At 42.1% G+C, this 17,087-nt stretch overlaps 1 protein-coding gene across 3 annotated transcripts in view; it reads right to left on the bottom strand.

Annotated features, from left to right (window-relative positions):
- Positions 1–310: 310 nt before the first annotated feature.
- Positions 311–17,087, bottom strand: part of RNF170 (ring finger protein 170) — a 63,208-nt gene continuing 46,431 nt past the window's right edge. For all 3 annotated transcript variants that reach the window (XM_075338500.1, XM_075338494.1, XM_075338509.1), the window contains exons 6-7: positions 968–1,075; positions 311–853 (exon numbers count right to left, since the gene is read on the bottom strand). In XM_075338500.1, coding sequence (XP_075194615.1) covers positions 584–853; positions 968–1,075 — 378 coding nt within the window. In that variant the 3' untranslated portion in view covers positions 311–583. The remainder of the gene's footprint in view (positions 854–967; positions 1,076–17,087) is intronic.

Raw genomic sequence — 17,087 nt, 5'->3', positions numbered from 1 at the left:
TGTGTGATTTTTAAATAAAAGCGAAGGCCAGGGAGGGATCCTAAAGTGATGAAAAGCATAAAAGATTTCCACGTTTCACCTTTTTTTGAATCTGCAATGTATGAACTTGGTCAAAATTAGCTTTGTGGTTAGACTTGTGGTGCACATCCTTATAGTGGGATAAGGCTAGTTGCATGTCAAACTTTAAGGGCCCTTCTTACTGCAACAAAGGTAACCCTTAGACATATGAAACTGTCACAATATCGTCAACACTGAAGAGATCCACAGAGTAAAAATGTAAACTCTAAGGTCAGGTAAAAATAAACTCACACAAGTAGAAAGGCAACATTTAATTGCCGAGGTGCTATCATGGAGGACCAGAAGATCAGCTGGAATTTTTACCACGTTTCACATGACAGTAAAACAAGAGCAACTGGAGCTCTATGAAGAGGTAAAGCCTTGTTATCCTGGTGGACAGAACATTAGAACCATATTGGAGAACGCCATGACAGAAAATTCCAGTTAGGAAGATAGTAGTTCAGTAAATTTAAACCTGCATAGTAAATTAAAGGCTCGTATAATGCAGAACTACTCATACCATCTTTCACCTATGTAATCTTTGCGTCACTACTTCCCGATACATGATTGATATGTATATAAGTAGTAAAAATATGACAAATAAGTCATCCATGAAGCCTAAGATGCCAAACAGAGCTTCGGGAATAATGTCCAAGGGTGAAACCAGGTAGAACAATGCTCCAAGCAGGCAGAGTACAATCCTTATTCGAAACATCCGAAATAAGCCACCAACGGAAAACATTTCACGGAACGCATGGCGTAGAAGTGTTGGTAAGTCCATGATTCTATCCATGAGCTAAAATAGTGGAAAAATAAAAGAACTGTTATTTCATATGCTTTCATCTACAGACCTGATCTCTGTATAAAGATTTATTAAAAAAGTATAAAAGTGATATTTCATTCCACTTACTGATCGGGGCTGACCAGAAAATCTTCTATTATAACTATTAACTTCCTGCAATATTTCTTGAGCATCTTGTTGCTCACTGGCTTGAAACACTGGAAATAATAACGTTACCTAGGATATAAAGAATAATGTTAATTTACTGCACAAAGGTAAACCTGCAGCAAATGACCAATATAAAGGAAGAATTTTAAAAACATAAATGCTGTAAAAACTAAAAGGAATCTGTCAGCAGGTTTGTCTATGGAATCTGAGAGCAGCATGATAGGGACATATACACTGATTTCAGTGATGTGTCACTGACTGGGCTGCTTGGTGCAGTTTTGAGAAAATCCCCATTTTCCCAGCTGTAGATGTAGCAATGCTAGGATTGCTGAGTTGGGTATATCTCTACTCCATCGCTGATTTTTTTCTTTAAACTTATTTTATTGAAGATTATACAACATGAGGTTACATCATAGAACAAAAAGAACAAACAGAATTTCTCAATAATACTGTCTGGCAAAGTTAACCATACCATGAGTCTAATATCTTAACTAAAAGTATAAACCACCCATATCATGCACAAAATATTACATACTTTAATCATGAGAGAATACTCCTCATTGCGTGGGGACTAATGAGAGTCAAAGAAAAATCAAACTTAGGCTACTTTCACATTTGCGTTGTGTGGCATCTGTTGCAATACGCCGCCTTGATGAATTACACCGTTGCAGGAATCAGTTTATTCCTCATAGACTTCTATTAAGGGCGGATTGCAACGGATGGTGTTACGTTGCATCCGCCAACGGCGCACCAGTCGCTTTGTCAGTGACCGTAAGTGACCGTCGGGCAGAAGGAACGCGCAATGTAACGTTTTTTGTTTGTGTAAAAAAACGCACTCGGCAGGATTCCGTAGGGATCCGTTAAAAGGCATAATGAATGACTATGGTGCTGAATTCCATCGCCATGCGTTTGGCGACGGATTCCAGTGCAGGAGTCCGTCACGTTCTACTGAGCATGCTCAGCATGTCCAGCAGAACGTTCTAAATCGTTTAAAATCACTGCTGGTCTCTCTCTCTTTCTGTTGGTCTCTCTCTCTGTTGATCAGTCTCGCCCTCTCACCTACTCTCTCATACTCACCAATCCCCAGCGCGGCACTGCACAGCTGTCACACTGCTCTGGCGGCTTCTCCTGCTTTTGAAAATGCCGGCCGCTCATTATTCCATCTCGTATTCACTGCTTCCCCCGCCCATCGGTGCCTATGATTGGTTGCAGTCAGACGCTCAGTGACAGCTGTCGCATGGCAACCAATCACAGCCGCCGGTGGGTCTATATCGTGCAGTACAATAAATAAATAATTTTAAAAAAACTGCGTGCGGTCCCCCCCAATTTTGATACCAGCCAAGATAAAGCCACACGGCTGATGACTGGTATTCTCAGGATAGGGAGCCCCACATTATGGGGAGCCCCCAGCCTAAAAATATCAGCTAGCAGCCGCCCGGAATTGCTGCATCCATTAGATGCGACAGTCTCTGGACTCTACCCGGCTCATCCCAAATTGCCCTGGTGCGGTGGCAATCGGGGTAATAAGGAGTTAATAGCAGCCCATAGCTGCCCTTAAGTCCTAGGTTAATCATGGCAGGCATCTATGAGACACCCCTCATGATTAATCTGTAGTGAAAGTAAATAAACACAAACAACGAAAAATCCTTTATTTGAAATAAAAGACAAAAAAAACACCCTCTTTCACCACTTTATTAATCCCTAAATACCCCTCCAGGTCCGACATAATCCACATGAGGTCCCACGACGTTTTCAGTTCTGCTACACTGGAAGCTGACAGGAGCGGCCGTAGAACACCACCACTCTGTGAGCTCCACGCAGAAACTGAAGTGAATCGCGCTGTCAGCGGTGCCGTCACTCAGGTAGTGTCGGTGTGTGTGTGGTGATGATGGATGCGGTAGTGCCGGTGTATGTGCAGTGATGGGGGCAGTAGTGCCTGCGTGTGTGCGGTGATGATGGGGGCTATAGTGCCTGCATGTGTGCGGTGATGATGGGTGCGGTAGTGCCTGCGTGTGTGCAGTGATGATGGGTGAGGTAGTGCCTGCGTGTGCAATGATGATGGGTGCGGTAGTGCCGGTATGTGTGCGGTGATGATGGGGGCTCTCTCTCGGCTAAAGAAAACTAAAAGAATGCAACACGGTATTTCACAGGAATCTGTTGCCTTATTACACTATTTACAACGCATCAGTCACATGCGTCACACCACGCATTGTGACGGATGTCGCACAATGCAAGTGTGAAAGTAGCCTAAGGCTTCCATTGCTTTTAAAATTTGAGGACAATGTCTATTTTTATATATCCCACTTATAGGAAAAAGCAGTAGCCAAAAACAGTGTTTCCCTAGGAAGAAAGGGAGTGTAGGGAGGCCAGGTCTCCTCATGAAGGATTCCTAATAAACACACCTTAGGGCAGAGCAATTCAAGGGGTTGTATGATCTCAATGAAGATAGCTATGACATCTTTCCAAAAGTCTGCACTATCACATCAGGTGTATAAAATCTGCCACTTCTTCCCCATACCTATGGCAAACTGGAGCGATAGAGCTACCCATTACATATAAACTGCTAGGGGCCAGGTAGCATTGATGGACAATATACATTTGGACTAGCTGTTATTAATTGCCGGTGAAACATACTGCGGAGAGATCAAGGCCTTGCTCCAATCCTTCTCAGATAGGGAGAGTGTTACTGCCCTTCATTTGGCCTAAACCAAATATGGCGATGAGGCGCATCTCCTGCTTAGTAACTGGGTATATGAAAAGGAGATGAACCCCTTGGGTTCTGGCTCCTTAGAATCCCAATCTGGGGGTATAATGATATGAGAGAATTTCCAGTGTCTGCGAGCTGGGTATTTAGGGCATGCCTAATGAAAGGGTGTCTGGGAACTTGATAGAGTTGTTGACATTCAACAAAAGAAACAAGAACACCCCACATATACCTGTGCCAGTGTCTTGACCCCTAAAAGTTCGACCAAAACTGAGTACCACGGGAATGCAGCAATTTGGGAATAACACTGTTATGCCATAAAAGGGACTCAGCTACTGTGTCATTGAATTGAAAAATCTTTTTTGTTGGCTTGCTACATTTAAGCAGCAAGCCAAGACAGAGTGCGAGTATTGCTCATGTGCTTCCAAGAGCCCACACCACTGATTTGCAGCTGGCTGACCATGTACTGTGTATACAGAAGCTGCCAATCAGCTTGAGGTAGAGTTACACAGAACAAGTTGACCAAAAGGCATGCCATAGAACTCCTGCAGTGACAATCTCCAGCTGATAAAACACTGAGTATTTTGAAACTACATTATGCTGCTCTTCGATTAAATAGCAAAAACCTACTGTCAGATTATATATTTAAAGAACCTGGTGCTACTTTACCATTGTACGAACACCAAATAGCTGTTCAAATGAGAATGCCAATCAAAAAGTTCTTCTCTGTTCAAAAAAAGGCGGATCCCCAGCACAAAGAATATCCATAGAAGCTTGAAATAAAGTTAAAATTTCATTTTACTCCATTTATTCTTGAAATAAAATGAAATATTAACTTTATTTCAAGTTTCTATGGACGTTCTTTGTGCTGGGAATCCGTTTTTTTTTGGTTGACTACAGCCTTCTTGACCCACGAGCACCGTACGGATTTTCCTTCCTGGAATGACTACATGGTGGTGAGCTGATTCACTCCTTTTTATGTTCTTCTCTGATGACAGGATGCAGATATACACAGAAACACAGATATTATACCAAAACTCTGAAAGGCCGAAAGCCTAAATTTTTCTGTATTCCCAAATTCAGATGACATTATAGCCTGCTTTACACGTTTCAATATGTCGTGCGATCGCATTTGTGATCATACCTGCCCCCATTATTTGTGCGGCATGGGCAATTTCTTGCCCGTGTCGCACAATGCTGTAGCGCCCCGTCACACATACTTACCTACTGAGCGACCTCGCTGTGGGCGGCGAACATCCACTTCCTGAAGGGGGAGGGACGTTCGGCGTCACAGCGATGTCACACAGCAGCCGGCCAATAGAAGCGGAGGGGCGGAGATGAGTGGGATGTAAACATCCCGCCCTCCTCCTTCCTTCATAATTTCCGGCGGGACGCAGGTAAGCTGTGTTTATCGTTCCCGGGGTCTCACACGGAGCAATGTGTGCTGCCTCGGGAACAATGAACAACCGGACGTTCGATTTTTTAGAAAATGAGCAACGTGTCAACGATGAACGAGAAGGTGAGTATTTCTGCTCGTTCATAGCGGTCACACAGTACGATATCACTAACGATGCCAGATGTGCGTCACTTACGACGTGACACCGCCGACATCTCGTTACATATATCGTAGCGTGTAAAGCCCGCTTATGTTTACTTATAGATATGGTGTAAATCAAATGCAGAAACCATATTAACATCTACATTTAAAGGTCTTAAATACTCGTAGTTTGATGTAGGGACATCAATGAATTTGCATTCATATAAGGTCTCCCAAGACCTTAATGTTGCCCATGACAATGTGTTTTTAGGCACGTGCACATTTAATGTCAACCAACCATATCTTCCCATAGAAAAAAAGCATTAAAAACATCCATATTCGCACATTGAGATGGGATAAAAGAACCATGCTGCCCAGATGCTCTTGGCTGACTGGAAAGAACCACATATATCTCAGCATTGGGTAGTACTAAGGTTCAATCCCTTTATTGGGCAGTATCTAAGTTTAAAGGAAACCTGTCAGGTACAATATGCACCCAGGACCACGAGCAGTTCTGGATACATATTGCTAATCCCTGCCTAACCGTCCCTCTATACACTAGCATAGATAAAGAGATATTTAGAAAAAGTATTACTAAAGATCTTTTACCGTATGCTAATCAGCGCGGGGACTAGTCCCCTGGGTGTTCGTTCCCCTGGCCAGTCGCCCCCATTTGCATGTTAGTACGCCCCTATGGGCGTAGTAACATGCTAAGAGGGCGGACTAGTCAGGGGATATAATGCCCTTGGGACTAGTCCCCACACTCATTAGCAAAAGATAAAAGATCTTTAGTAATACTTTTTCTAAATATCCCTTTAGCTATACTAGTGTATACAGGGACAGTTGGACAGGGATTCGCAATATGCACCCAGAACTGCTCATGGTTCTGGGTACATATTGGTCCTGACAGGTTCCCTTTAACTAATTTTCACCATCCTGACGGGTGTCCCATTTTTCCAATCTCATATGTCACTTTATGAGGCAAGAATGCTTTTACATATCCTAGTAATGCTGAAAACTTTATATCGTGACACATTATATATACTGTTAGTGAGAACATTTCGGTCCATATGATTTGCATTTATTATGAAAATATCAGATTTTCTTATGAAATATAAAAAAAAGCAGTTTTTAAATTTGCAATTTGTATGCCCCTAACTAGAGTCATTCCACACAAAATAGGTAACATAACATTTACCAAACGTCTACTTTAGTCAGCACCAGTTTAAAAATTTTGCAGCAGATTTTAATTTTTTGGAACCATTTCACTTTTCACAAATTTGTACTTTTTATTTTTTTTTTTTAAACACTAAAAAGTTTGTTTTATTTTCTCAATCTTGCAAGGAGTAACTAGAGAAAAAGGAAAGCAAACTTTTTTATGCAATTTTTCTAAAATATGGCAATACCCCATGTCTGTACTAACGGCAGGGAAGTAGTGCCATTTGTCTTTTTGGCTGCAAATGTGGTTAGAATTGATTGTGAGCACCATGTCGCTACTACAAAAAAAAAAAAAAAGTCCTGTATGTAACCCATACATATATAAATTTCAGAGACGGGAAAGCACAAAAGAAAAAAAAAAATACAACCTGGCAGAATAAAAAAGTACAACATTGAAAACAATGCCAGGACACAATTAATGGCACATTTTATTCAGTTTGAAGAAAAGGACAAAAATCTAAACTTGTATTTACTTAGAAATTAGACTCACCTGTCGCCACCTTGTCAGTCAAATGACTTTCCTTAGCCTATAACGAGAGGCTGCTTTGATGCTTAAAAAATAAAGTTTTAGTCCACATTATTATGGGCTCCCCCGTTGGGGTAGATTATCACAGCCGTAGGCCTGGGTGGGCAGTGCAAACTACAGGCGACAGTGCAGTGGAGCAGGTGTGAACAGATGACATGTGGATCAGCGAGAACCAGGACAGCAGTGTATGAGGGACTGCTGACAAGCAAATGGAGCAGATAGTACAAATGAAAGGAACCAGATAATGTGGATACCCATAGTAACAGTAGTATTTTAGGAAACTGAAAGCTTCTGGCAGGGAAGCATTTAATAACAGGAATCCAGTCCGGTATCTTCCAGCAGGACAATGGTTAACTGCAGCAATGCAACAAAGAAGTAAATTCAATGAAGTAATTGCAAACTGAAGCTACGCTTGAAGAGATGCGTTACCTTAATTGCAACATCCAGATATGAAAAGTTGTGAGAAGTTAGTAACTTCCTGAGAGGTTGGTGTAGATCTGGGAAAATCTCTGTTTGTAGCATGGAATTCAGTAGTAGAATAGGTGGATGAATAGACTCTTGGCTGAAGCTCAGATAAGTGAAGTACATAAAGTCTCCAGTCAACTTAGGGCAACTGAAGCAATGCTAATTTATAATACCGGCACCTGGCCTCTGTCTAAGCTGGCTTTAAATGTCTTGGGTAATTATAACAGAAGAGGTCACTGGTCTGAGTACTCCAGTGTAGACTACTGCAAACAAAGGCAGCCATAGAAGAAGGGAACAAGGTCTGGCACTAGTGCCGGGACAACTAGCATATGTTCCCTATTCACAATGGCAAAGAGCAATGACAAAAGAGCTGTCTGAGCAGATGAGAAATGTTAATATCACCACTCTCAAGTTGTCTAAAAAGGTAAAACAAAGTATCTCCAAAGACCATGACATCCTAGCTTTAAAAGTTTGTAATGTATTGTTTGTTCCAGAAGTAGCAATTAAAAAAGATCCAGAATATGGAAGAAAGAGTAAAAACGATGAGGGAAATGAACAACGCTGTTTCCAAATACGGCAAGAGGAAAAAAAACAAAAAAAAAAAAAAAAACAAACAAAACACAGCATCCAAAAAAGGCGAGCTAGACAAAGCTGGAGTGATGGCATCAAATATCCTTACCCCATGCAAACCAGAGGCAAAGGTCAAGGTGGACCCAACTGATAAAAGAAATGCAAATATCATGTGAAAATGGGTAACCAAAGTGGAGCTCATCAGCAATGCATACCAGAGTTATGTTTATAGATGGCGTTACGGTGGCTCAGTGGTTAGCACTGCAGTCTTGCAGTCCTGGGTTCAAATCTGACCAAGGACAACATCTGCAAGGAGTTTGTATGTTCTCCCCGTGTTTGCGTGGGTTTCCTCTGGGTACTCTGGTTTTCTCCCACACTCCAAAAACATACAAATAGGGACTCTAGATTGTGAGCCCCAATGGGGACAGTGTTCCTGATGTACATAAAGCACTGCGGAATATGTTAGCGCTACATAAAAAGAGACATTTTGAATAATTCCCAGAGGGGCATTGCAGCTATAAGTCCCCTTACCACTGACAGCCAGACTGGTTTGTCAGGTCTCCTAAAGGAGAATAGTCTTCCCCCGTGGTCCCCATATAGCTTCTCATATAGCCAGATCAGATACCCACACTTTGCACTGGCGAGGGGCAATCACCCCGAAACACCGTGTCTGCAAATTGGGATTCTGATCTGGTATATATCTTAGGTCATATGAAAAGGCTTGTTAAAAGGCCAATTTTGACTTTTAGGATTGATACTTCCAATAGGTGGCGCTAGAGTTTGTCTCCTTTCCTGGAGAGACAATTTGTATAAAAATAAAGATTTTTATTTTTTTTATGACAAAATGAAGAAAAATGCATTGACGTATAAATAATTTAAAAAAAACAGCTTGGGGTCCCCTCTACTTTAGATAAACGGCCAAGGTAAAGCAAACAGCTGTATGCTTTATCTTGATTATTGAAAATAGGACGGACCGCATGTAATTTTTTTTTTTTATTCCCTAACAGTATTTTTTTTGTAGTGCAATTGTCCTCCTCAAACACCCGCCTTCCACAGATAAAAAAAAAACCCTGCAAAACCTTTAAGAGCTTGAGAGAATGGAGATGGGTGGTCACAGATGGCTACAAAAAGCTATTGTTGCCAAAGATTGTGCAACCAATTACTGCCTTTAACCCCTTCACACCACAGCCTTTCACCTTCCATACCAGGCCAAATTTTTCAATTCTGACTATTGTCAATTTATGCGGGAATACCTCTTTCATGCTTCAACATATCCCAGTGATTTGGAGATTGTTTTTCAGTGACACATTGTAGTACAGTGGAACCTCGCTTAACAAGTAACCCAGTTATCGAGTATTTCGCTATACGAGCAAAGCTTTCTGTAAATTTGTAACTCACTTTACGAGCAAGCTTTGCCGTATGAGCAAAATACTCACCGCACACACTTCCGGTTCCATACATTAACCGCAATCTGACCCGCTCTTGCAGTCCGCACAAACATGCACGCACACACACATTATGCTCACCTTACCTTCCGTTCCATCGCCGGCCTCATGGTTCTTGTAGTTCGCCACTACAGGAGGTAACCAGCACGATGATGGAGAACCTTCCGCTGTCAGCCGCTATGCAAAGGCAGCGCGCTGACCAATCAGAGGCAAGCGGCTCCTGCCTTTGACGTCAGCGCTCTGACAGCAGAACGTCCTCCCTCGTCGCGATGGTTACACGATACACATCTTGTACTGGCGAACTGCAAGATCCAGGAGGCCGGCAATGGAACGGAAGGTAAGGTCAGCATAATATGTGTGCGTGTGTGTTTGTACAAGTGTGGAATGGCACAATAGGGGACCAGGATGGGACATTGAACAAGTTGTGGAACGAATTGTCTGCATTGCAATGATTTGCTATGGGAAATCTTGCTTTGCTGAACGAGTAACTTGGTTAACAAGCACACTCCCAGAACGGATTGTTCTCGTTAACCAAGTTCCACTGTATATTTAGGTAAATTTGATTTATACTTTTTATGAAAATATACAAAAATTGGACAAAAATGTACAAAATGTTGCAGCTTTGGAACTCTGAATTTTTATGCCCTAAATAAAGCACTAAAGGATATTTACCACGTCTACTTTATCGGTGCATCATTTTTGAAACTTATTTTTTTTTTTAGTTAGGAAATTAGAAGAGTTAAAAATTAGTAATTTTTCCCAACAAAATTTACAAATACTACTTTTTTTAGGGACATCATTTTAAAGTGACTCAGGGAGGGCACACGATATGTCAGAAAACACTCAAACAAGACCCCAATGTAAAAACGGCAGTTTCTTAACCCTTCAGATTCTTCAAAGATGCTTCACAGGAATAATCAAAAACTTGAAGAAAAATTAAAAAAAAATGTTGCCTCTTTTTTTTTTTATAAGGTTAAAGGGAATTTGACAGTAAGGTTTTGCTACCTCAAATGAGAGCAGCATGATGTAGGCAAAGAGATTCTGAATCCAACAGTGTATCACAGATTACTGGGTGCAGCCATTCTCACAAAATCAGAATTTTTAGCTTTAGTCATGTAGGGCTCTGCATAGGGATTGTACATTGACAGTGAGGTGCCAATCACAGCAGGGGGCGTGTCAGACTGTGGCACACATGAGTTTCTAGTTCTGTAATGATAAGAGTCCTGCTGCTTACACAAACAGCAAATAAACAAAAGATTGGATTGTCACAAGACAGGCATGCCTGACCTGTGTTAACCTTTGCAGAATGCTGGCTTCAGCTTACATAGCAAAAACCTGCTGACATATTCGCTTTAAACAGGAGAAAATGGAGCACCCAATTTATTGTGCACTTTAACCGAAGTACACTGATACCCCATATGTGAGGAAAAACTACTGTTTAAGCACATGATAGGGCTGGAAAGGGAAGGAGTGCTATTTGACTTTGAGTACAGATTTGGACTGAATACATTGCAGGAGCCATTTCGCATTTTAAGAACCCCTGAAGTGCCAAAACAGCAGAAAACTCCCAAATTTGATCCCATTTAGGAAACTACACCCCTCAGGGAACCAGGGAAAATGGATGACCCAATTTGTTGTCCAATGTCTCTGAGTATGCTAATACCCCATATGTGGCTGGAATCTACAGTTAAGGCACATAGCAGGGCTCGGAAGGAAAGGAGCATTATTTGACTTTTCAAGTCCAAATTTTGCCGGAATAATCTTCAGACACTATATTTGCATTTGAAGAACCCCCCAATGTGCTGTGCAATTTCTTCTGAGTATGATGACACCCCATATATGGGTTTTTCTTTTAGAGCATAGATTTGACAGGACTAGACTGTGCGCACTAGGTCTCTTTAGAAGAGCCGCTGAGGTGACAAAACAGCAGAAATCCCCACAGGTGACCCCATTTTGGAAACTACACATTTTAAGAAATCTAGAAATGTAATGAGAATTTTAAATCCACAGTCGATTCACAGAATTGTGTAACATTGGGTTGTGGAAATGAAAAATTACATTTTTAAACACTAATGTTGTTTCAGCCCCAATATTTTAATTTTGAAAAGGGCTAATACGAGAAAATGGGCAGCATAATGTTGTTGGAAACATTAGGCACAATGTAAAGCTCAGAAGGGAAGCAGAGACATATTGAAATGAAAAACCTTCTGGAATGGTTTGGAGGTGCCATGTCACATTGGCGGAGGCACTGAGGTGCCAGAACAGCTGAACCCCCCCATACGTGACCCCATTTAAAAAGCTACACCCCTCAGTGAAAAAAATCTAGCGGTGCAGTGAGGATATTGACACAACAGATGTGGGACAGAATTTTACACTATTGGGCGGTGAAGAAATAGTAATTACATTTTCATCACTAATACTGTTTTAGCTTCAGAAAATTCATTTTCACAAAAAGAGAAAGGTAAAATTGGCTCCATAATTCATTACACAATTTCTCCTGAATGTGGCTGTACCTCACCTGTGGCTGTATAGTACTGATAGCCCTGTTTGGCCACATGACAGGGCTCGGGAGCGAAAAAACACTATTTGATTTTTGCAGCGCAGATTTTCATAGAATAGTTTGCGGACTCCATTTGCAGATCTCCCAAGTGCCAGAACAGCAGCAATCCCCCTCAAGTGACCCCTTATTGGAATTTAACCCCTCTGGAAACCCATCTACAGGTCTAGTGACTGACTAATTTGACTACATGGGTAATTTCCAGAAACAAACATGCAGAGGGAGTTGTGAAAAAGCAAATATGCCATTGTAATGCCCAATATATTGTATGGCCCAATGCAGTGTACCCAAGCTTTTGCTTCTGGAGACACGTACTCCATAAATTAAGAGGGCTCTCCTAACTACAGTAATGTCAAACATGGTGGTGCTAAATGCGATTTAGGTACACTGTGGGACTCTGAAGCGAAGATGGAATTTGGATTTGGAAACCCAGAGATCACTGGATTTCTTTTAGTGGGAGCCATGTCACTTTTAAACAACCCTAGTGCTACCGTGTTTTTCCAAAAATAAGCCCTAGTAGCGATTTTCAGCATTTTCGGAGCAAGGCTTAAATATAAGCCCTCCCCCGAAAATAAGCCCCAGTCGCGGTTCAATATTGAAGTGTCCGTGCAGCTACAAAGATACAGACACTGAAGGACACTTAATTATACACAGCGGGCACCCCGTAATCACACTCCCCAGACGCCGAATGGGAGGTGCTGCAGTGATCGCACACCCACACACATCAGCTCTCACACACACATCCGATCTCACACAATCAGATCGCACACACACAAACATCGGATCTCACAGACACATCGCATCATACACATACTTACCACATCCAGGGACACAGATTTTTTTCTAGCTGGCAGCATCCTGGGAGGCAGTGCAGTGGAGCGCAAGAATGCTTGCTTACAGAAACTGCGGGCCGGACACATGACTTCCTCCCATCATACCCTGCCTCCAGAAGTATTCTGCAACGCTGGACATAGTGTGTTTGTGTGTTAGCGGCAGCCAGTGTGTGTGTGTGTCTGTCAGCGGCAGCCAGTGTGTGTGTGTGTGTGTGTGTGTGTGTGTGTGTGTGTGTGTGTGTGTGTGTGTGTGTATCTGTCAGCGGTAGCCAGTGTGTGTGTGTGTGTGTGTGTGTGTGTGTGTATCTGTCAGCGGTAGCCAGTGTGTGTGTGTGTGTGTGTGTGTGTGTGTGTGTGTGTGTGTGTGTGTGTGTGTGTGTGTGTGTGTGTGTGTGTGTGTCAGCGACAGCCAGTGTGTCAGTCAGTGTGTGTGTCAGTGTCAGCAGGGGAGAATGGCGTGCAACACCCACCGGAGATCACAGTTAGGACCTGGGAGCCATGCAGACGTCCGGGTTTGGTAAGTATGAGTCTCCTGGGAAGCAGGGGGTCTGCATTTTTGGGGGGTAAAGTTACACCCAACCATGTTTCTCCAAATATAAGACCTCCTCCAAAAATATGCCCTAGTGTTTTTTTGGGGGACAAAAAAAAACCAAAAAAAATAAAAATATAAGACAGGGTCTTATTTTTGGAAAAACACGGTACTAGTATGTGGAAGTTCCCTATATTTCCATTAACAGATGACAATCCGAGTGGGGCCTTGTTTTTTGTGAGTCAACGCTTTTATTGTTAAGATTTAGGGGTAGAGAACATTTTAGATCAGTTCACATTTATCCTTTGCTCTATGTTCTGCACTTACATCTGGGTGTCCATCTAAATCTCTAGAAAAATTGCCTTTTCAAAGAAGGCTGCTTTCACACATCCGTTTTTTCCTGTGCGGCACAATCCGGCGCTTTGCAGAAAAAACGCAACATTTTTTTTTTTTCCGCTGGTTGCGTTACATTACATTACGTTACATTAGTGCCGTATTGTTCCGCATGGGCTTGCGTTCCGTCCGAGTTTTGCCGGATGCGGCAGATTTAGCTGATGCGGCGGCCGGATGGAACGCTGCCTGGCACATTTTTTTTGTCCGGCAAAAAAAAACCGCATTGTGCCGCATCCGGCCGATGCGGCGCGATTTGCAATGCATGCCTATGGACGCCGCATGCGGCATCCCGCGGCAAAAAACGCATGCGTTTTTTTCCACTGCGCATGCTCAGTAGCCTGCCGCAAGCGGCAAAAAACGGACGGGCCGCATGTAAAAAACTTATGCAAAGGATGCGGTTTTGTCGCCGCATCCGTTGCATAGGTTTTAGAGCCGGATTGGCCGGCTCTGCTAAAACCGGAGGTGTGAAAGCAGCCGAAGAGGACTTGAACTATAGTGCCACCTATTGGGAGTAGCAATCCTAAAAGTCAATATCAACCCTTTAACGAGTCTTACCATATGACTGAGGATATAAACCAAACCAAGATCTCAATTTTCAGACACCGTGTTTCGGGGGCATTGTCCCTCATCAGTGCAAAGTATGAGATTTGGTAAGGTGAGAGGCTAAGACTGGGATTAAACAGTAAGTTTTCTCCCTGTCGAAAGTAACATGACAAGTCTGTTATGCCAGTATGAGGAGACTTAAATGCCTTGCATGCTCCTCTGGGAAATTAAATATGCAAATTGCCTCTTCAGGGAGGAAGAGGATTGGAACTCTTGTACCACCAATTGGAAGCAGCAATCCTCCAAGTCAACTGACCCTTTAACAAACCATGCTATAGCGAAGCTCTCAGAGATGCATTGATTTGTGACCTCCAGCATGCTCCACAAAACACTGAAGCACGCTTGGCATGTCATAAAATCACCGAGACTGACCGGAGCGGCAGCGATAGAAGGTGAAGATGCTGGAAGGATTATATGACAGGGGTCAAGGTACTTAGATTTAAAGTATCACTTCAGCAGTGCAACAATAAAAAAAAAAAAAAAAAGAAAAAAAAAAAAAAATCAGTAGTGCTTTTATCAATTGATATTCTAAGGCCTTGTGTGCATGGTTCTTTTTTGGTGCAGTTTTTTTCTGCAGTTTGTGGTGCTAAACTGCATGTATGACCTTCCCCAGCAAAGTCTATGAGAGAGATCTGAAAGGCTGCTTCTTTTTTGCTTGCAGTTTTAGTTGCAGAAAAAAGCAACAGCATGTTACTCCTTTTCTGCATTTTTCCATTGATTGTTAAAAAAAACGTAAGGGCAAAAACTTAGGCAAAGACGCACTGAAAACGCATGCTTTTGTATGTGTTTTTTTTGGCCAGAGGTGCGTTTTTAGCTGAAGAAACAAAATTGTAGTGTGCGCACATACCCTAATATTTATTGATTAAAATGTACTTTGTTTCTGATGCATCCTATTTAAAGGGAATCTGTCAGCAGGGTTTTTCTAAGTAATCTGAGGACAGCAGGAGGTAGGGGTTAAAGCACAGAAATCACTGTGTACAGCTTTTTATTTAAACTAAAGGCTTTATCACCTAGTGATGATCATTGCTATGACTAGCTAACACTCATCAAACTTCAACCTCTGCTTTGATTAGCACCTCTCTGTCTATAGACAGTGTAGAGAGAGAGCCTGGTGTGGGCGGGGTTACCTTTCTCCGCCCTGCTGCATTGCCAAATCTAAAAACGGAGTGTGACAGAACCACTGTACCCAATAAACTCTCTCTGGGGGAAGAAGCGAGAAGCAAACCGGAGTAGGGGGTGAGGACACTACCAGACCTGGCTGATCTCTCTCTTTCAGCATTAGTGTAAGTAGGAAAACATTGGCTAATATACGCATATACATGGTATGCACCTTTTCCCGCTAAACTAAGCATAATGCTAAGTACACTTTCAGGCTTCATGGACAGGAGCTATTTATTGCACTAGAAATAAGTTGTCTCTGAGCCATAGATCTCGAAAAATGAGAACACTACGGGTTATGGAAATTGGTACAAAAAGTGTGCCACTTTTTTTTGGACAAATGTCAGATTTTTTTTAACCCCTTAGATAAAAGTAAACCTATACAGGTTTGGGTCTACGAACTCATACTGACCAGAGGCATCACAGCGACACATCAGTTGTACCATATAGTGAACACAGTGAATAAAATCTCAAATACGCAATTGAGCAATTGCGCTTTTTTTTGTAAATTTTTCTGTACACTATATGGTAAAACTCATGATTTCGTTTGAAAGTACAACCTGAAAAAAACAAGCCCTCACATGGCAAGATTGACGGAAAAATATTGTGGTTCTCAGAAGTGAAGCAAAAAAAAAAAAAAAAAAAAAAAAAAAAAAAATCGGCTGAGGGTGAAGGGGTTAATGTACAATTCCTTGTTAAATATCCTTCTTGATCCAATGGCTAAAATTAAGATAGGACCCATATCTATCCCAACATATTTCCAAGGACGATTGGGAGGATATTTTTAAATCTGCAAGGGTAATCTCTATTAATACAACTCAAAGAAGACCCCAATTGTTTTTGGATATAAGGTATATAGGACTCCAAAAAAGCTTTGGAAGATGGGTCTTAGACCAGATGACCATTGTCCACGATGTGGGAAGGTGGGGGGGGGTGCAGATTTCTTTCAAATATTTTAATTTTGTTCTCAGTTAAACGGATTGTGGAAGGGTATTGGCAGACTGGGCTCTTCCCCAGTATAGCTGGACATATCTAAATTATTTTACCAAGCCAGGAAAACTGTTGCTAAACAATGGTAGGCGAGTAGTCCAGCGGCAGTGGACGAGGTAGATTTATATCAAATGGGGAGCAATGAAGGGAATTTTGTTTACTTACCGTAAATTCCTTTTCTTCTAGCTCCTATTGGGAGACCCAGACAATTGGGTGTATAGCTTCTGCGTCCGGAGGCCACACAAAGTATTACACTTTAAAAGTGTAACCCCTCCCCTCTGCCTTTACACCCTCCCGTGCATCACGGGCTCCTCAGTTTTGGTGCAAAAGCAGGAAGGAGGAAACTTATAAATTGGTCTAAGGTAAATTCAATCCGAAGGATGTTCGGAGAACTGAAAACCATGAACCAAAAGAACAATTCAACATGAACAACATGTATACACAAAAGAACAACCAGCCCGAAGGGCACAGGGGTGGGTGCTGGGTCTCCCAATAGGAGCTAGAAGAAGAAGGGAATTTTGTTTACTTACCGTAAATTCCTTTTCTTCTAGCT

Source organism: Anomaloglossus baeobatrachus, chromosome 1, assembly GCF_048569485.1.
Source record: "Anomaloglossus baeobatrachus isolate aAnoBae1 chromosome 1, aAnoBae1.hap1, whole genome shotgun sequence".
In the NCBI taxonomy this organism is placed as follows: domain Eukaryota; kingdom Metazoa; phylum Chordata; class Amphibia; order Anura; family Aromobatidae; genus Anomaloglossus; species Anomaloglossus baeobatrachus.
The sequence above is the reverse complement of the archived record's forward strand: the minus strand, read 5'-3'. Positions and strand labels throughout refer to the sequence as shown.